Raw genomic sequence first — 22,150 nt, 5'->3', positions numbered from 1 at the left:
AGTTCAATGAACTTCTCAAAAGAATCAAATGGGAATGTAATGTAATGTCCCAACAAGGACCCTACCTTGTTGGGACATTACATTGTAAAAAACACTCAAGTAGAGAGGAGCATCTTTAACAGGAGGAAGCTGACTAAAATCACCAAACAAATAGATAAAGAATCCACCAAACAGCTCATCTTTCTCAGGGTTTATCGCCCTCAATCTTCTCTTGATCATGTAAAGCATTCTTGCAGCAATCATTGACATTTCATCGATGATGATGAATTTGAGTGACTTCATCTCAATCTGGAATCTCTGTGCAGCTTCTTCATTTAGAGATCAAAATTTCGTACTAACGATAGGAAGACGAAGAAGAGAATGGATCGTAAACCCATCAATACTGATCACTGCTGCTCCATGTTATAGAATAATAAGTGAAAAAAAGAAAACTTTTTTAAACTTATTATTCTATAAAGATTCTTTATATTTGTTGTGTATCTAGTTAGCGATAACATTTACCTTTCAAAATTACTGTTTTAATGCTTGTCATATTTTCCGACCACTAGATGATGCTTCTACACGTGCGTGCAGGAAGCAACTAACACTTGACGACTTCATGCATTCCTTGTCAACATTATAACTCTAGAATGAGTTGTCCAATCTTAATGAAATTTTCTATGACGACTCACCATCACTCAAGGATGAACTGATTAAAATTTCAACTCTCAAAAAGATTCATACTGAAGAAAAACCCCTACCTCCAGTTCTACAAAAGCAGATCATTTTTAAAAGTTGAAATTTTAATCATTTCATCCTTGAGTGATGATGAGTCGTCGTAGAAAATTTCATCAAGATCGGACAACTCATTCCAGAGTTATTTTGTTGACAAGGAATGCACAAAGTCAAGTATTTGTCGTCACTACGTTCCGACAATTATATTATTAAAATTATTAAAAGAAAATTGTAATTGGAAAATTACTAACTAAATTTAAGGATTTGTTAGAATATAACTGATTAAAAAAAATGTTAAAATTAACAAACTAATGTTTTTACAATAAATTATTTACTACAATAATTGTAGTTGCCTTTGCCCTTGGGAAACAGCTTATATCCCTTTTTGATAATATTGATGATGATTATTTATTATTATTTTCATTTTTAGCATCACTGCCTATTTACTAAGAGTTACCTGTTTTATAAATAAAATAAATACATAACTTAATCAAAATTAAGATAAAAACATCAGATTTAATTTTGCATAGAAAATACCATTTGATCAATATTACAGACATAAATAGAACTAATTATCACAACTTTTGTTTTATTCTGTAATGCCCAATTTAATGGACATTAAAATACTTCTCTCTTCTTTCAGTTAAAATCACATTTTTATTATTAATAATTTATATTATTGTGGTAAAGTCAAACATTTTCAACCTTTGTGAAATATGCATTATAAAAAAATTTCATAGTTTAAAAAAGTTTAACATCTAACAGATTTTAAAATAATTTCCTTTACCTTGAAGATCAAATAATGAACTAGGATCAGTAGTTCCAACAGTAGGTGCTTTTGTTATTGGTAAGAGATATGATCGAAATCCTTTTAGTATAGATGCCATAAAATGCAAAAATGCTTCTTGTATTTCCAATTCAAGTTGATGCTAAATATATGAATGTATACATAAACACTGTCAAAATTAATAATTATTCCAACAAATGAATAATTAAATGTTATTACTATATAATTTATCAATATTAAACATATAATAAAAATCATCATTAATCCAGTTACTGTTAATATCAAATAGTTAACTTTTTGCTAATATAATTATATATTAATCTAAAATTAATGTATGTTGAAAAAGCCTGATATGGATAGTGTAAAAAGAAAAATATTTTTATAGTGTACAGTTTGATACAAATTATGAATTAAAATCCTACATTTGGCTATTATTTTTTAGAGTTTCCAAGAGTAAGGTTAAATTCATAAAATTATTAAATAACTTAATATCTAGTAATATCGTAATATCTAATTTTTCTGAAATAGCCAATGTTATCTATCTATATTAATAAAATTCTTCTTAGTGTCATATCATGTTATATAATGCCAAATTTCATTACCATATTTTCATGCATACAACTCATGGCAACATACAGTATATCCTGCAGAAAATTGCCAGAATAAAAAGAGAATTCTTGTAAAACCACTCGATTATATACCCTGCACCTATGAAACATCCATTGTTTGATAGGTACAAGTGTGTGAGGCAATTTAAAATTGGTCATAACCAGCCTCATCACATAATCCATACTCCCTTTCAAATTGTCTTTTAAACTGATACTATGAGTTATACCCACACCAAAAAAAAAACCAATACTAAATTTTATAATTCAACAATCTTCAAAATTCTCTAAAGTTATCCATTAGCTGCTACTGTTGTGATTAAAATTCAATTTGTGAAATAAATCATCATCATACTGCGATCAGGAAAATACAAAGAACATTCTAGTAGTTCCCATCCTAATGTCAAATATTCTTAACAATATCATACTACTGAATACTAAAGCTGAATTCTTCTATTTTCCAACATTTCTACTCATCTTATACCAATCAAATAAGACCCGAGCATAATTTCTCAGTGCTTCTATTAGCTCTGAATAACATTATGACATTCTTGCCACAAAGAACCACTTTTTTATATACAAGTATTATTATACTCATCTAACATTAACCATAATTATCAGAAAAATTATAAAAATATTACCTCTTTTTTCTTAATTTTAAAATCATGATCAAGTGGTGTTATTTCAGATGATCCTTTAATTCCTGGAGGTTCAGATTTTAATGTATGTGTTTTCTCCCACAAAACTTGAAGAGAGTTTCTAAGAACTCTTGTAGGTCTCTAAAAATACAGTTTTAAAAAATAAAAACTCTAATATTTAACAAAATTCATCAAAAATAATAATCTCATAAATATACATTTAAAAAAAATAAATGAAAATTTTAACTTGGGTTTAAAAAACTAAGTGATCAATCTTTTTCAAACATTTTTTATGCTATTCTTTTATTTCTTAATTAACCCTATAGTTTTATTCTTAATCTCTTATTTTAAAATATACAAATAAAAGTAAAAATTATTTTGTGTACAAAACAGATTCAATATTAAGGTCATAAAAATTTATATTATATTAGAATTTATATTCAAATATGGTTATGGAAAAAGAAGCTGAGAACCACTGTTCTATTATACAGTATATCTATCCTTTACCTATTTTCTCTTTATGTTAATACTTTTGAGATTATTTTTGTTGTTATATTTTCTTGTGTTTAAATTATGACCGCAATAATTAATTTGAATAATTTACTTAATTTAATTTAGTTCCCTGATTTTAATTACTTATTTAATTTCTCCGTCTGTTTTGTTATACTTTATACATTAGTTATCACATTCCATTTCAAAAATATATTTTAGAATAAAGTAACTATAATTCTTTGTATTTTAAAATTCTTTAATTACTTGTAATAATTTTTTTGTATTTATTGACAATAATATTTTAAAAAGTTAACTTTATTCTGTACTTTTTCAATATGATTATTGTCAAAAAATATTTGTATTAAATTTGAAACTGTATTTTCATGTAATTTTATCTATGTCATCAGACAGCATTCAATTTGATTATATTTTTCATTTCACCTTATTTTTAAGTAGTTATGGCAGAACAATATAAGATGCAAATTGATAAATCAGTTTGTTTATATAGAATTCTGCTATTATGACATAAAAATAGACTTCTTGTAAATTTATTATTCTTATACTTCAAAATTAATGATCATAAGATTTATTTTATTTGTGGTTTTAAGTTTAAATGTTAGCTTTAAAATTTTAATTTTATTTCCTTAACAGACATTCTCTCTGACTTTTTAATTAATTTTCTGTAAACTCAAATTTGTTTTTATTATACATGAGGTGATTGTAATTAAAGTAGGACTATTCAATGCTGTATACAGAAATATTTAGCATCCAAATACAATCAAATTTGGTATTTTTCATGGAAGACATTCCCATAAAAATAGAACCAAAATTCACCAATACATCACTTTTGGCACTGCAAGCAGCAAACACTATTTATACAAGGCACTCATGCAGATAATACTGGATACTTGGTGATGCAGGAGATACTGCTCAATGTGGTCCCCATTCTGAAGACTTTTTACATCTTCAGAATGAGGTATTATCATAACTCATCCTCCGTGATGCTTCTTACATGCAGTGTGATACTGCCATTCAAGGCTTCCAAATTACAACATGTTCTTGATGAACCATACTTTTTAAGTATCCCCACAACAACAACAAAAAAATCACACAGATCTGGAGAACAATGTGACCAGGCAGTAGAAAATGCACAGCCAATTACTCTGTTATTAGTATAATGTTGCTGCAGAAATTGCTAGATGCAGCATCTAACATGTGGAGATGCTTCATCTTACATAATATTGGTCGATTCAAAGCATTGTTTCACTGTTTCAGTTAAAATACGACAAGTATTGAGGATCTCTAGATATTTGGACCATTTCAGAGCATGTCACAAGCCCATTTGGACTAGCTTCTTCAAAAAAAAAAAAAATAATAATAATTTAAGGATAAATGTAGCTGTAAATTCACAGAAAATCCTAACTTTAAGTGAGTGAAATCTGCTGGAAAACATGAGGATTTTCATGGCTGGAGAAGGGTGAAGGAAGAAGCAATGCCCTCCAGGCCTACTACTATGTCATCACCCCAATTTTAAGATATTCAGAAACTATCTTAATTTTGTTCTAAAATAAGTTGAAATGTTTTCAAATTATCATTTGAAACAAATTATAAAATTACATTGTTAGTTACTAGGAGACTGTCTCTCTCTGCTTACTTCACTCACTCATCACTTGTTAAAATGTTTCATGAAAATTCATCAATTTTCCATGAAGTCATTTTTATTATTTTTTTCTTTTGTGACAGAAAAACATGCCGTAATGATGTCAGAAGAGCATGTGTCATTTTTAGATGCAAGCATGACTCATTTTTTGATAGGTTTTTACACAGTTATGCAACTTGGTCATGCACAGAAACAACTTTTAAATATATCCTTAGTTACCCACTTGCAAACTGGAAACACTCATTGTATATACCATCCATATTACTGGTTTAAATAGGCTGATTGGTTTGAGATTCAGGATGATAGCAATTCTGTATGGACAAAGCACTAAGTAGCACTAAGTATGTATTGTTGCATTAGCACACTTGTTTGAAAGTATAAAAGACCATTCCATAGTTTTTAGAGAGTTATCTGTAAGTCTGTAATTTTCATGTAACTTCTGTAGAAACTACAGAAAATCTATAGTAGTTGGCATCTCTGATTTTTATTATATATTATTTTAAATAGTACTGTCAAAGAATAAAAATTTAATGGGTTTTATAAATGAAAGCATTTTTAATCATAGATACCTTTGGTAAAATCTTTATATTTAGACTTCTTTTATCTTCAGAACTAAAAGGAAAAAACATAATAAATATATATAATTATAATATGCTATTATATTAATTATTTTGTTACAATTATCCTTTTAGGACTATAAAAAGATAATTGTAACAAAATAATTGATATTTGTAAACAGAAGAGCTAGAAATATGCAATTTAATGCTATTATATACTGGTAACCTTTGTATAACATGGTAGACTCAAAAATGTGTATTTTTGAAAATAGACTTAACTTCAAATTTCATATTTTAAAAAAATTGTTTCAGAACATAAACCCACTTTTTATATGTAATGTGAGTCTTGCATAATGTAATTTTTATAACATGATATTTTTGTGAAACCTAACTACCATGTTATATGAGGGTTACCTATATATATATAATATATATATATATATATATATAATATATATATAAAACTTTAATTATGCATTTATTTTTATGACATAAAACAATTAAGTAGAGAATTATTATATATCATTCACTTTATTAAGAAGAATTTTCTTTAGCTATCTCTTTACCAGTGAATTACAACAATTGAATATTAAAATTTTAAGTATTATTGTATAATGGAAAATAAATAAAATCATAGGGCATGTTAGATACCAAGCAAATTTTTCCAATCCACTATTTTGGGCATGCATGTCATAGGTTTGAATTCCATTAATCTATATAAAGATAATCTAACAATCCTTTCAATTAACAAAAGCAAAGATAGATTTGTTGCAGAAAAAACCATACCAAGCAAAAATTTTAGAAATACTATTAAAAGTTTTGTTCCTAAGAAATACATTTTGCTTCTCTTTTAAATAATCTCTTTATTATTGCTATAAATTCATAAATATGTAATAAATTACATCTTTAATATTGATATAAAATTAAAATAAACAAATGATACAATATATAAAGATACATTACACTATTTGGCTGTAATTACTAAAGCCATTCTATCAGAAATGATACACTTGGGACTTAATAGAATGCAGCTCAATAAAACACATTATTATTTACAATGCAGCAATAGGTTGGACTCTAATTCTGTCATCAAGCTTTTCACACACAAACATTGTGTTTCCCTTTATATCAAATTAAGTTGGTTTTCTATTCTTAACATTTAGCTCTAAACATCAATGGTTTTCATATGTATATTACATAATAATTCTATGTACTGCCACTGTACTGCAATCATACTTAATCATATAATACCAAAATTATTTGTTTTTGTGTGACACCAAAGTTTTGATTTTTTTTCTTTTTGCCTTATAGCAATAAATGTATGACTTTGTTTCATTGAAAGCAGTAAAAGGAGTATTTTAATTTTTTTGTTATACACTTATATTAAAATAAAGTACATAATATTATATACAAGTGTTATAATAATTAAGTGATTTTCCCACTCATATGTTGAGCAATTAATTGCTGGTACATTACTGTTTGTCATAATATGTTAATTTAATAGAACACAGACTGACTTATAATGTAAACTGACATTCTGTACTTCAGATTTACACTTTATCAGGTCTTAAGTTTTTTAGCTAAAGAATGTCTTTGTTAAGGTTACAGAAAAAAATCAATTAATTTATTCTACAACTAGTATTTCATAAATTAATAAGTATTATATAAAAATATCATTACAATTATATGTAAATTAATAGTAATTCAGTCTTCAATTTATTCATATCGCATAAATCATACATATTAATAACAACATATAATATTTGCTTGTCATTAATAATTAGAATTTCTCAGTGGAAACTTTTATAAAATTTCACAATAAATAATTTAATACGAAAGATAAATGAATATTTTAATTTATATAAAAAAAATATAAATTTTACAGTTTATACTCCATTAATTACAGTTATTATAAAAATAAATAAATAATATATATAAATTTTGTAAGATTACTAGAAAAGCAGAGTTAATAAAAATTACAAAAACAATTTAATAATACAAAACTCACAGATATATTGAATTTGTATCTAGATCAACACAGGCAACATCATGTGGTGGTTCATAAAGATCAAAATATCTAGAATCAACACCTAAAAACATTTAATGTTAAAAAAAATTAACAAATTCATTTAATAAAAGTTTAAACCAAAATCAAAGTTACAATAATCATCTTACCTACAATAAATGGCACAGGGGCATTTAATACATCTGAGAGACCAAGAGGACAAAGTGGTATGTAAGGACATTGCCAATGAAAAGGAAATATTAGCTAAGTAAAAAATTATTTTAAATTATTTAAAAGTATAAAGATTTAATATAATCAAATTTCAATATTCTGAAGTTAGCAGCTATAGTGAAATAAAATATTCTCAATGTGATACTTGTATTTTTATTTTTATAATTGATAATGTTCTTATTCTTATCACCAATTAAAAAGTAATAATTTATATTTTTCTTTCCATTAAAAACCAATAATAAAAATCCAAAATGAAATTTGTATTTAATTCTCATCTAACAATTTTATTGTAATTAAAATTAAAATATTTACATGAGAAGATTTTATTTCTGTAAAAATTTACTGAGCTAATTTAATTACCGATACAACTGCTTCAGCAACACTAGTTAAAACATCTGGACGAAGTGAATGAAATAAAATTTTTTGTTCTGTCAAAGCAAATAGAAGAACATTTAAACAATTATCTGATCCAAGATTCTTCAGCAGTTGAATAAATGAGGCACCACTAAAAAAAGATTATTATTAATATATGTAATTTCTATAATTGTAAAATTTAATAATTTAAATCTGAAAATTGTAATTTTCATACTTTAAAGTAATTTAAGTTTCTATTTAAACAATTTTATAAGCATTATTTTTATTACATAAGGAACATTTGCTATGTAAAAACATAAAAATAAAACCCAGACTACACTGACCTAAATAAATTATATCTTGGAGAATTTTAATTTAAATAGCTAACAGTACTTTAGATGTTTGGCAAAACTGTTAGGTGTGTTTAATTAGTTTCAATGATGAGTATTTCATTATAAGAACAGCCTACTGTCATAAGATGTTTAAATACTAAAGATGTCAGTACCAAGAAAATTTACAGAAAATTGTCTGTTGAATTCAAGACATGCTATACAAACCAATGAAATGCTTACATCATTTGATCCCTGTTTGCAGATAAAATTATGAAAGCAAAAAAATTACCAGATGCTCATCACTCAAAACAGCAAGTCGAGATCTCTATTGACATGTATTGGTAGTCAACTGAAAATTAAATTTTGGAACTACAGCAAATAATAATACATCATACAGAGTATAAACATCAGCAAAGATACAGTGCATTCTACATTCCATGCTTAATTTTCAAACTTGCTCAAGATGACTAAATGCTGACATAAGAGCTCGAAGAAAGAAAAGGCAAAGTTTGGTTGATTAAGAAAAAAAGAAAACGAAAATCAGACATTCTTTTACAAGAACGATTTTGGTCATGCTGCACTACAAGTCAAAGTTTCAGAGAGTTGATAAGTTATTATGATAAAGAAGGAAAGAAATATTACAAATGTGACTTGTAATTAACTTGAAATTATTAATACAAACATGAGTCTAAGAGACAGTCTATGGAATAGAAATGCTCAAAATTACAAATAAAGAAGTTTAAGATGCAGTCATCAGCTTAAAAAATAATGCTTCCTTTGTTTAAAAAAATATAGAGTCTATTTCCACACATTAGAAAGAAATCAAGTATTTCAGTGATGATTAATATTAATAAAAATATTAATAAGTGAAACAGTAGTATATGAAGTTTATTTTATATAAACAATGCAATTTTTCAAATATGATTGAAGGGATTTTGAATGGTTATTTTAGATTTGAGATTGCATGAAATTACATTGCAATTGCATTGTTTATTTAAAATTAATTTAGTATACTACTGTTTCACTTATTAATGTTTATACAGTAGAGAGTCGTTTATCTGAATCAATTGGGGACTGGGGTTGTTCGGATAACTGATTTTTCGGATAACCGATTGTGTACAAAAATATATTAACCTGTCCGATGTTTAGCTTTTTCTCCATTGCGTGTCGCTTCGTGTTGAATTTTCGTTGATTTTAAGCCTAACGAAAATTTTTATAATAATAATCGAGGCTATTGTATCATTAAAAATTATTTCTTTATTTTGTACAAACAAAATAAATATATTGAAAAATATAAAAACATAAAAATTATACTTTAGAAGTAAATCTAGTATCAAAAAAGTTCGATTCAACACGACACAGTCCGACTGGAAAGCATTTGGATAACCGGTGTTCGGATAAACAACTCTCTACTGTATTAATATTGATGTTATTTTAACATAATACTATAAATTTAAACAAAATGATTTATTTATTCTTGTTGTATCTTTAAATTTATATTATTCAATTATTTAATGCAACATTTATAAACATGAATTGATAAATGTAATTCATAATCATTTACACTAGATAAAAACAATTTCAGAAACTTTTTTAATGAAAAAAGAGCATAAGGATCTGTGGTTCTATATTAGCATAACAACTTAGATATTTAAATCAAAATTTTAGTATCTTATATCTTCCTTTAACCAATAAATATTGTTTAAATATTAATATGTAAATTAAAAATTAAAAAAAACAACCAACAAAATAAATCAGAAATTTATTTTCACTTAAAATAATCAGAAATTTTAAACTTACCTTAATGGAAGTGGACTGTCTTCTGGTTGTGCCAGAGAAATTGTGTCATCAGCCAACTAAAATCCATTTTAATAAATATTTTAAATTTTGAAATAATTTGCATATTTGAACTTGATAATTATAGTAACAATTTTCTAATTGCTTTCTTAAACAATTACTTAAACTCTAAACAATAATAAAAAGTTTGTTTAGATGCAATATAATCAAAGTTCTCATACCTGAATGAGTATCCTTGGCCTCTGTGGGGACGGAAATGGAACATCCAACATAAAATGTGATATATATCTAAATTAAAAAATTTATTTTAAGATTTCCATAAAATAATAATAATTAATAAAGAAATATAAATTTCTGAAAATTACTCTTATAGAGTTAAATAAATTCATAAAAGATTTATATGTAATTAATATGTAAAAACCTCAGACAAATTTTACATTTGTAAATAACTTATTTCTTTAAACTATTTCTCTGCTTGACAGTTTTCTGAAAAGATTAATTATAAATTAGCAATAGATCTGCCCACAGACTCCTTCTCATAGCAAAAACCTGACCATGAACCCCCAAGTGAAATAACTCTACACAACTACATAATAGCAAAATTACAAATTTAACTTTGTGTTGAATGGTGAATAATGATGTGAAAATAAAATATAAATAAAACATTTTGATATTTAAAGTAATATTTATTGAAATTACTAGCTAAAAATTTGCCTGTTTTTGAAAAACAAGTATAATATAGTGAAAACAAAAAAAATGTATACTCTATTTCTAATTTGGTTATAAATTACATTATAAAAATATAAAATTAATAAGTTTTTTATTTTATCTATTGAATTTTCATAGAAAAACATTATTTTTGATCAAAATAAATGATTTGTATAATTTTAGTCATTAAATAGTTTTTATAATTATCACTGTTTTGGAAAAGAAAATTAAATAAATGTATAATATTCTATAAACAAACAAAATAAATTTTAAAATGTCATAATGTATGCAAATTATGAAGCTCAGAGCCCATTTTAACTTTTTATTAAACTTTTCATGGACCCCCTGACATTTCCACGCACCCCCAAATTAATTTTAATTTGTCATGGACCCCATCAGCGATTCCAAAGACCCCTAGGGGTCCGTGGGAACCACTGTGAAAAACATTGATCTAGAGATATTATTATTTTTCTCTATTACCAAAACAAAATAGATTTTATTAACTGGAGAATATTTAGTAAAAATATATTTTAAAAAAAAATTACTAAAATCTTATGACATCTTCAAACTCTGTCATAACCATACAAACAGGATATTTTTTAATAACTGTTTCTGTCTCACATATGTGTGCATATATATGCATATAAATATAATGTAAATATAAGACAAAATGATGGTTTTCAAATGCAAACTTTCATTCTCAATATTACACTATCTACATACATGAAATGTTGATGCACAAACACACTATTTTATATTATAGTAAAGTAATGCATTTTAGATGTGAAATAAACATGATCTTTTTTGGGCCTACAAAAACCTCTATTTTTGAAATATTTAATAAAAAACAAAGGTTTAATACAGTCTGTACTATTTTCAAGTTATTTCAGTTAAATCTAGATAAATCAGCTTTCAATTAGTCCAGATTAACAAGATTCTTCTGTATTTCATTTTAAATTATTTTCAAAAATATTTTTGTGAGATTCCGACCCCTTTTCCATTTCCACTTTTGTTTGATCGACATTAATTAAAGATTTAAAGTGATAATCAAATATATAAGTAATAAAAGATTCTAATATTCTACGCGAGAAAAGAGTGACCGAAAGGTCGAGTGGGGAAAAGATGACACGGTGGAAAACCCCACACATCCTCTTTCTCGTGATTCTCTGACAGATAAAACCCAATCAAACATCCCTCCAAATCAATGATTATTACGATATTGAAACTTGGGTTGCAACCTTAGTCAAAACAGTCGATTAGTCATGATAAACTGTCAAACCAACGAATTTATAAAGTAAGACAAGTTACAATAATGGATAGAAAATATCAATAATTCATCAAAACATCCGACTCTTGACAGCCCATATCAACAAAACCTGGACCCAACTCAAACTTAGAATGCATTAAATAAAAATCACCTGAGACCATTCTCACATGGGCCATGTATAAAAAAGGGATTGCACCCAATCATTGGGATGATCATCTGAAGAAACCTCCTGCTCGAAACCACTACTTTGAACCTCTACTCCCCAGCCTCGGAACAATTCAGAATTTCGCCATGCTATCAAGAAAACACAGAGGTATTTACTTAAAGGTTCATGTAAACTCTCTCACTCCCTCAGTTAAATTTAGATTGTAAGTTACATTTTGGTTAACGGAACTAGTTAGGCGCAAGAATTTCCACTTGCCTCGTAAAACGGGACTTCTGTTAATGTTGGACTACCTTAACAAGATAATATTGTTACGTATATATTGAATGTATTGTTCCATTGTTTTCTTTTTGTATGCTTTAGATATATTAAATGTGTTACACTTATGTTTAAATGAGTGTCATCCTTCATGTATTGCCAACATCTTATCAACAACCTCGCTAACCTTCCCACTCACATACATTCAAGCCATCTGAAGACACCACAAACGAGATCTACCATCCCATTGCTGTTAAAGGAGGATTAGGACTAACCACTCTATCCCCTCAGTTTTCACATTTTTGTAGTTAATAAACTAAATATATAACAAACATATGCAAAACAAATATATAAAAAAGAAATGTATTTCAAATTAAAGTATGAATACTAAATCAAAATTATGTTATAAAATGTCTCATACTTTAATTCAAAATACATTCATTTAAAATACTAGTTATGTTAGTGATTAAGTTCCAAAACTTAACTGTTCTATATATACTCAGACTATAAATACTATCCAAACAATAAATGATACAGATATACTGATAGAATTTTGTATCATATTAATGTGTGTGTGTGCATGAGTTTATATAAATATGAATGTTGTTGTTCAAACCTTAAATTATGTTGTGTATATGTATGTATACAATACAATAAAATTTATTTTATTTAGTAACATTTTTACACACATTAATATATATATATATATATATATGTATATACATATACATATACATATAAACAAAGTTTATAAAACTACAATATATTTGTAAGTAACTGTAAACTATTATGTATAGTAGTCACCACTGAACTTAGACCAGGCCACAGTTAACATGTCATCCAATAAATAGGTTTAAAAAAAAGTAGCTTTGAATCATTGAGTAAATGTTTTACATAATTTAAAACAAATATACAGTAATTAATCTTTACTTTCTGCTAAATATCAACTTGATATCTTGCAAGTTTAACAAAATAGAGTCAGTCAAACTTGAATCACAGGCATCAAAAAATACATAGACCGCTGAGTCATGTCAATGAACATAGACCAGCTAATAATTAGCATTTAAATAATGTTACAATTGCATTACTTCTGAAACAATTGATTATTTTAGCCTCATTTTAGCCTGCAGTGATCATGTGAATGATATAAGATGCTTTTTTAGTTTTATTTATGAACCTTTGCATTTTGTTTACAATGGCAAGAGGAAAAGCTGTTTCAGAAGATGTAAGGAATGTTATCTTTGCTAAACACAGTCGTGGTATGTCAGAGAGCTATTAGTAAAGAGCTAATGCTAAGCAAGACAACAGTGCACCAGATTATTGTTCAATACACTAACCACAGCCATGTTATACCTAACAAAGCTGCTGGACATCAGCGAATAACTTTTCTAGTTACTAGCTGATGTCCAGCAGCTTTGATAGGAGTTTGAAAAGAATTGTAAAAATCAACCACCATACCACAGCATTGAATGTAGCTACAATATGGAATAATACAACTGAAAAAATGTATCTGTTTTGACAACATGCAGGAAACTGCAAGAAATACATTTCCAGTTCTATGCAGCACATGGAAACCTCTGTAACAGCACATCAAAAGAAGAAACGGGTACAGTAGGCCAACGAATATCTTTCCTGGTCTCAACAAAAGTGGCATGAAATCCTGTGGTCAGATGAATCCAGATTTGAATTATCAGCAACAGACAAAAGTAAACATGTTATTCAATCTGCCAGTCAAGCTAATGAGCCATCATTGTTATACCACTCAGTAAATTTTTCTGCCAGTGTCATGGTTTGGGGATGTATGAGCGCCAGTGGTATGGGTCAGTTGACATTTGTTGACGGAACACTTTCTTCAGAGCAATACATTAACATTCTACAACAGTGTTTTCTTCTGTCCATAGCAAAGTTATATCCAAATAGAACCTGCATTTTCCAGCAGAATGGGCCACATGTCATACAAGCAGAAAAACAAAACAGTGGCTTGCAGAAAAGAAAGTAGAAGTTCTTCCTTGGCCATCCAACAGCCCAGATCTTTCACCAATTGAGAATGTATGGAACATTATGAAGAGACATTCTGCAAAAAACACATCCTTGGACAATTGAAGGACTAAAAGCTTCCATCTTAATTATATGGAATTCCATAACAGTAAATGAATGTGAACACCTAGTCAACAGCATGTCAAAACATATGGAAGGTGTTTTGGTCACAAAGGTGATGCAACAAAATATTAAACATGCAGTGGTCTATGCTCATTGATGGGGGTGACACAGTAGTCTATGTTTTTTGATGCCTGTGACTCAAGTTTGACTGGCTCAATCTTGATAAACCTTCAAGATATCAAGTTGATATTTAGCAAAAAAATAAAGATTAATTACTGTATATTTGTTCTAAATTATGTAAAACATTCATGCAATGAATCAAAGCTACTTTTTTTTAAACCTATTTATTGGATGACATATTAACTGCAGCTTGGTCTAAGTTCAGTGGTGACTACTGTATTTCTTCTGATATAGCCTTAATCCTTCCAGTTAATTTCTTTTACGTTTGTTCTAACGTTTTCGGCCCACCCTGGGCCATCTTCAGGAATATAATGAATGCACGTGTAGAATTAGAACGTATACATCAAATGCCTTCCGATTCAAATTACTGTGAAACGGTTAAATTTGTTGAAGGAACATTCTCTTGTGCTATGACGATAAGGCACGTGAGAAAATCTCGGTGAAAATTTACTACATAATCATTAAAATGAATGCTTTACGACTCAAATATCTTGTGATTTCCCTTCATAGCAGTATTTCCATGCTTGTGAAATGCTAGCCGCATCTTTATAGTTAACGCATGTGTTTTTCAATCCAGCCTTGTAAATTTCTAGTGTTTCCATTATTCTAAGCTGGTCTGTGCGGTGGGTGAGTCTTATGATACGAGCATTTCCTAGATCCGCAGTGATACCCGGTTCCGTAGTTGCCCGCACAAGGGCGGTGGTATATTTGCGTTTCTCTATGTCGTACCGGTGTTCCTTCAACCGTTGTTGCAGGGAGCGTTTGGTAGAGCCTACATAGACCATGTTATTATTAAATCTGCTGTCCCACATAGGGATCTCATACACTCCTGGAGCGTGATTTAAGTCTATTGGGTCCTTTCCATTGCGGAGTAGGTCATATACCGATGATGGCCTACAATATGCCATCTTGGTTTTTGTGATGTTTGAAATTTGTCTATATATTCCATCAAGGTGGCTGTTATAAGTTACAACTTTCCTCCTTATGTTGTTATCCTCCAGCCCCACTACTTCTGTATATGACTACTGTATACCATATTTTACGGACTATAAGATGCTAGGGACTATAAGACGCACCTTAATTTTTAAGCAATTTTTTAAAAAAAATACCTATAAGACGCTATGGACTATAAGACGCACCTGAATTTTGAAGGCAATTTTTCGAAGAAAAAAGTGCATCTTATAGTCCGTAAAATACGGTAATTGTAGAATTTATATAATCACAAAGTACTGGTTGAATAGCTAATAAAAATTTGATAGTAATGAGATCTTCAAATAGGAAGGAAAAAAATGTCAAAGATGTTTGTCAAATAGAATTAGCAATTGCTAATAGTTTCTAGAAATGCTCCTTTGAAACAAAAATAGCAACAACAATGGTAATGACATAAGTATTCATAAAAATAGTAAAAAATGTTAACATATTTTATTAAGATAAAGTTTTCTTCATAATTATCAAAGATAAATGTCTGAAAACATTAACTCTACTAAAATAAAGCCTTGATTAATTATTTTTTTGTCATAAATTTTATTATTTTTTACTGTATATACATTGAAATTAAACCTTGTTAAGCTTTTGTTTAAAAAAAAATGAAAATTTTTATATTGTAAAAGTGAAAAGTTATTCTAATAAACATAAACTTATAAAAGAGTTTCATAAAAAAATTAGTCAAGAAATCACCACAATAACCAAAAATCCAACAAAAGAGATTAACACTTTATGAAATAAATGACAAAAATAAAATAGAGTTTACAAAATTGAACTAGAAACAACATTTATTTGATTGGAGTGTCACTTGCATTGTCACTTACATATCATAGAATCTGTCATGTTACTTCAAAAATAAACTTCTATGCATGTGATACAGTGTCCATTTCTTTTTAATTTATAGTTGATGCATAGTTGTTGATACAAGTAAAAACATCCAATCAAATATTCTTTTCAATTCAAACATAAACATGATAAACATAAAACAGAATTTTGTAAATTCCGTTTTATGTTTATCATTTATTTCATTGGAAACATGACAATGGGCAACAAAGTTAGTTGAAAATGTTAGTTTTCTTACACTGTTTGTCCTTTTTTGCTGGATTTTTGGTTATTGTAGTGATTTCTTTCCTGTTCATCCAGCTCCTTTGTTTTTTATATAAAAATCAGATATAATATTAATAACAATTTAATAAAGATATCAGGCAGGTTACTGTAATTCTTATGTTGGTATAAATTTTTAGCTCATAATTTTAAAAAATAAAATTTACAAAAATGTATGTTTTAACTTTCCTAAATAAATTGACTGTAAAAATGAAAAATCAATTAAATCTTTTGATTATAATAATTAGCTAAAAATAAGTATTTTTTTTTGTTATTTCACTTATATTTTAAAACATGATGACAGTTTTTAATTTAAATAAATTTAAAGCACAAACCTTTCTAATGGTACTTTGTGTGAACCAGAATGAGACATTCTATACAAGTAGAGAAGAAACTTCTTAAATGTATCAAAAAAAGGCCATCTTGATAAAATGCATATGGACTTATTAGTATGGAGGGACTTCTTTCTTCTATCTTCTTCAGTCACATAACCCAATTGAGACTTATTAGCTAAAGATAATTTACTTTCAGGATACCTTTCATAAAAAGTAACAGCTGCACCATAAACCTAATTTAGAAAATATACACAAAATATTTAATTTCAATATTTTAAAAATATTCTATGAAAAATTAATAATCTAATATAATCTTTACTAACTGAAAAACTTATAAATATATTACTCACTTTCTCAGCTGTATCTGAAGTTAAAACAAAAGTTGAAATAACAGGAGTTGGTTGTTTCGCTGCTCTTGACCAACATTCAATAGTAGCTCCCATAGGAAGACAAAATAATGGAACAGATGCAGGTAAATGAAACGTCTGATAATCTTCCAGAGGAAAACGACCAAGTATAGCTAAATGCACATATTTAAAACTTTAATTAATTACTTTAAAATTTAAAACATGGTTTGGACATTTCTTCTAATTAAATATTTATCATCATTTGCATTAGCAAAATGTATTGAAGAAAGAACAAAAGGCATCTGATGAATTTTAAAATGCTATTCATTGCAAACAAGCTCAAATTTTAATTGCATGTCCTAATTTGTCTAATAAAGTTTTCAATAACTTAAAAGTTCAAATGTAGATAAACAAATATTAGTCTACATTTTTATACCATTAATGATGGATGTATTTGTACACAACTGGTTTTTAAAAACTAGAAGTCTATAAAATAAAGACTGCAAACATTCATCAAACTTGAGATAAATAAAATACTAAAAAGATTCCATCTGAGTAAAATAAAACATTGAAATATTTCAAAATATTTTTTTCATTTTTTAATGTTATAGTTGTTTATTGTAATTTATTAATTTTAAGCTCAAAATCATTTGCAATATGAATATTCTGTTTTATAGATAAACTTTTCAAAAACCATAATTTTCACTGAAGTGACAAAAGAGAGTATGGGAAAAAAAAAACTGTCAAAAAAATAAGCATTAAAGAGTTTTGACTAATGTTTTTACTTCATCCTGAAGTGAAGCCTTAAGGAATATGACAAAACTTTTTTAATACTATATTATAATTGTTTGTTATATTTAGTTAAGGCTTATTTATGTTTTACACCTCTTGGTTTTTTGATTCAAAGTACATAATAATTCAAAATTTATTTACAGTAATCATTAACCACTGTTTTTATATTAAGATGAAATATGTTGTAATCATGTATAATTTAGAAAGTGATTAGAATATAAATTAATTTGACATAACATAGTATAATTAACAAAATACAGTCTTTCAGAAAGCATTTCATTCTATCTTATTTTATTTAAAAATATGTAAATTGTAAAATAACGATAAATACTTTTTACTTTAAAGCAATAAAAATAAACTGAGAAGTGCAATTATTCCTTATAGGTATACAGATTGTACAATAATGATGTGTGCTGAAAATAAGTTGATTGAGCCATGTAGATGGTAGCAACGCCCATTTTTCAAACACATTGGGTGAGAGGTTAACGAACATAATCCGTTCCAAGACTTTGTTCACTATCCAAATTGTTCGTTAACTAATTATTGATTTACATCAAGATTCCATTATGAGCTCTTCAATGTTCTTTATTTCTCAGATGTGATTTTTGTTACTCCTTTAGCTGCTTGAATCTTCTTGATTATACTGTATCTTTCTTAGATAAGATTGAACTTCAGCCTAATGTAGAACTGTTCAAGCCATACTGCCCAACAACATCAGACATCTTCTGCCCATTCTCTACCTTTGCTATTTATTATACTCTCACCTTTCGAAAATAAAAACCGACACAAAACTTAATGAGTGCCCACCCGACAGTCTCATAAATACTATAAAAAAATTGTTTCTGTCAGAAAAATAAAAGACTGGAATTACAAGAGAGAGTTTCAAAATTCGGAAGAATACTATCCGATCAGTATATATCAGGTTGAGCGTCGATGTTGACATCTCCCGTGCTTTAAAAAGTTTTGAATTGTTGCCTGAAGACAAGGGAAGACCAATCGGTATTCATTTCACATTGCTTCTTCTTGTACTTGTTTTGTAAGGTATTCGTTGTCCGAACATAAAAATCTTTCGAAAAAGTGTTCATTATCCGATTTGTTCCTAGTCCGAACTGTTCATTAACCAATATCATTCACTGTATATGATCTTAATTACATGGAGGTTTTATATTAAAGAGATTGCTATATCATTTGGTGCATCTCTCAAATATTTCATTTACGATTTATTCTAAAGCTGACTAGTTATTCCATTTGTTAAAAATTTAAGTATTCTAAATATTGTTCTACCACCTTATGTGCTCTTGTATTGCAGTAGAACCTCGATTATCTGGATTGTTCAAAATAAACAAAAATTTTACAAATTTGCTGATTTTCACTTGCCGATTGCAACACTGTTTATGTACGTGGTGGAATACATAACTTTTTTTTTGTTCCAACAACATCTCACCCGGACCCGGCATAGTGGTCCTAAACTTTTTAATACATTTTGCGTCATAGTAAAAATATAACTTGACATACATACTTATAAATAATTTATATTCAAATTACATCATTTCTATGGCCAAGGGTGATGTAAGGCATGGACGATGTGGGCCACCGCCTATGGCCTCGCAATTTGAGGAGCCTTGAACCTCAAATGTTTATGCATTACTTAAAAGTCGCGAATGCGACGAAAAAATTTTATTTGTCATAAAACAATAAATAGTTTGCATTTTTATGAATAAAAATTTGGCAGTTTCAACTGCTTTTTATGTTATAAAATCCGTCTTCTTGTGCCACCGGAGGGCCTTTAAACAATAGGCAGTGTTAGTGCTGCTCAGTAGTCCAAATTCAAAACAAATGTTTGTTTCTTGAAAATTTGATCACAATTTAAATACAGTACAGTATTATTTTTTGATTATCCGGATTTTTCCTTATCCGGACTACCTTCATCCCCAATTAATCCGGATAATCGAGGTTCTACTGTATATCATTTCTGAAAAGACAGTTTTTGTTTTTTGACTGACCAGTATATCTTCAATTAGAAATCTAATTTTTAATATGTAGACGAGTATATCCATTGAAATATAATGCCTCTCCAAATCATTAAATTCTCCATAAAGCTTCTTGCACTTATTTTAGGACCAATAACAGTTTACTAATTCTTTCTATATCTAATATCAAAAATCAGCTTTAATTTGGATTCATTGTAAAAGAAAATGCCTTTTAATCTTAAATCTAATCACAATTTTGATGATTTAATGCTCTTCTGCCATATATAAAAGATATCATGCATGTAAATCTTCAAATCAGAGTAATTTTGAAACAGCTAGTCTATACGCTGCAAAGGAAAGTGGTACGATGACATCTGTCTATGATATCTGTAAGTTCAACATAAAACATAGTAGTATTACTTTGAAAACCTTGTATTATTTATTTCTTTACTCAAATTATAATACTTTCCAGTGAATAATAATAAAATATGAAAATAATTTTCATTAATACAATTTCTAAAATATTTAAAACTTATTTCAGTATTTAAGATATACTTACCAGGTTTAAAACAAATCAAATCAGGTCTGTTCATTGATTTCTTATAACATAAAAATACATCAGAACCCATCTATGAAAATTTTATTAATATATTAATTAAAGTTTTGTGTCTTAATGTACACTAAGTTTTAAAAAATATACTCACCACACCTTTGTTTAAATTTTTATTTATTTTACAAAATGCGTGTGGTGGTGTTTCTCCCTAAATACATTAATTTGAAAATATAGTAGTTTTATAAATAGTAAAAGATAGTAAGTATATAGATTTTTTATATCATTAATGGAATATGAAAGTTCAATTAAATATATATATATATATATACAGATCAACAACTCTTATCTGAAATCCTTGGAACCAGACACTTTTCAGGATTTGGCATTTTCTGGATTTCAGAATGGTAGTACTGTATTTAAATACCATATACTGGCATCTATAAAAGTAAGGTTTCCCTAAGGTTCTACTAATTACCAACATGACTAACACAAGATATTCAAGCCTTTGAAAACAAATCATTTTTCACATATTTTGTTTCTATATCCTTATTTCTTATGAAAAATAACTCTCTCCTGTAAGTAAAAAAAATCACCTAAAAATAAACAAATATCCATGAACATCAGAGACACATCTGACTTGTAAACAACCTTTGGTATTTTTGAAGCTTTTCCATTTCTTCAATTTCAGATAAGAGACTGTCGGTCAACCTGTATATATATAATTAAATAACCAAACAGTTTTATATTAATTTTTACAGGAAGACAAAACATACACAGAACAGGTTAACAGAAATTATCTAAAAAAACAGTTTACTGGAAGATTAAAAAAAAAGTTAAAAATTAAAAAATTTATTAGGACTATAATTGAACCATTGAGAGTAAAAGTGGTGTAAGTCAGTTTTTCCAAAAGACTATGTTGCTGCCGAGTTTCAGTTCCAGTTCCTGGCAGTATTATTTACATATTCGTTGTAAACAAATAGAATATTTATGTTACCTTCTCATAGGTAAAAGCACTAAACAATAAACCTGCAGTAATTTTTAATTCAGTACTTAACTTTAGATCTAAATTTCTCAATATCAATGAAAAGTGGTTTACACCACTTTCACTTTCAACAGCTCAATTATTAAACTCTAAAACTAATCATTTGCTCTAAAAATTTATTAAAATTCTTCAAGATTGATTCATTAATTAGTGGTTAATTAATATAAGAAAGCAG

At 27.6% G+C, this 22,150-nt stretch overlaps 1 protein-coding gene across 1 annotated transcript in view; it reads right to left on the bottom strand.

Moving 5' to 3' along the window:
- The window catches only part of Crag (DENN domain-containing protein Crag), a 99,984-nt gene that overhangs the window by 46,377 nt on the left and 31,457 nt on the right, over positions 1–22,150 (bottom strand). The window contains exons 4-15 of the mRNA XM_067267823.1: positions 21,085–21,141; positions 20,940–21,009; positions 17,622–17,791; positions 17,272–17,504; positions 10,394–10,460; positions 10,176–10,231; positions 8,050–8,194; positions 7,629–7,722; positions 7,462–7,543; positions 5,466–5,508; positions 2,748–2,885; positions 1,502–1,643 (exon numbers count right to left, since the gene is read on the bottom strand). Of these exons, the coding sequence (XP_067123924.1) occupies positions 1,502–1,643; positions 2,748–2,885; positions 5,466–5,508; positions 7,462–7,543; positions 7,629–7,722; positions 8,050–8,194; positions 10,176–10,231; positions 10,394–10,460; positions 17,272–17,504; positions 17,622–17,791; positions 20,940–21,009; positions 21,085–21,141 (1,297 nt within the window). The remainder of the gene's footprint in view (positions 1–1,501; positions 1,644–2,747; positions 2,886–5,465; positions 5,509–7,461; positions 7,544–7,628; positions 7,723–8,049; positions 8,195–10,175; positions 10,232–10,393; positions 10,461–17,271; positions 17,505–17,621; positions 17,792–20,939; positions 21,010–21,084; positions 21,142–22,150) is intronic.

This window comes from Centruroides vittatus, unplaced genomic scaffold, assembly GCF_030686945.1.
Source record: "Centruroides vittatus isolate TY-2023 unplaced genomic scaffold, ASM3068694v2 contig_3088, whole genome shotgun sequence".
In the NCBI taxonomy this organism is placed as follows: Eukaryota; Metazoa; Arthropoda; class Arachnida; order Scorpiones; family Buthidae; genus Centruroides; species Centruroides vittatus.
Note: the sequence above shows the minus strand (reverse complement) of the source record. Positions and strands in the feature narration are given on the sequence as shown.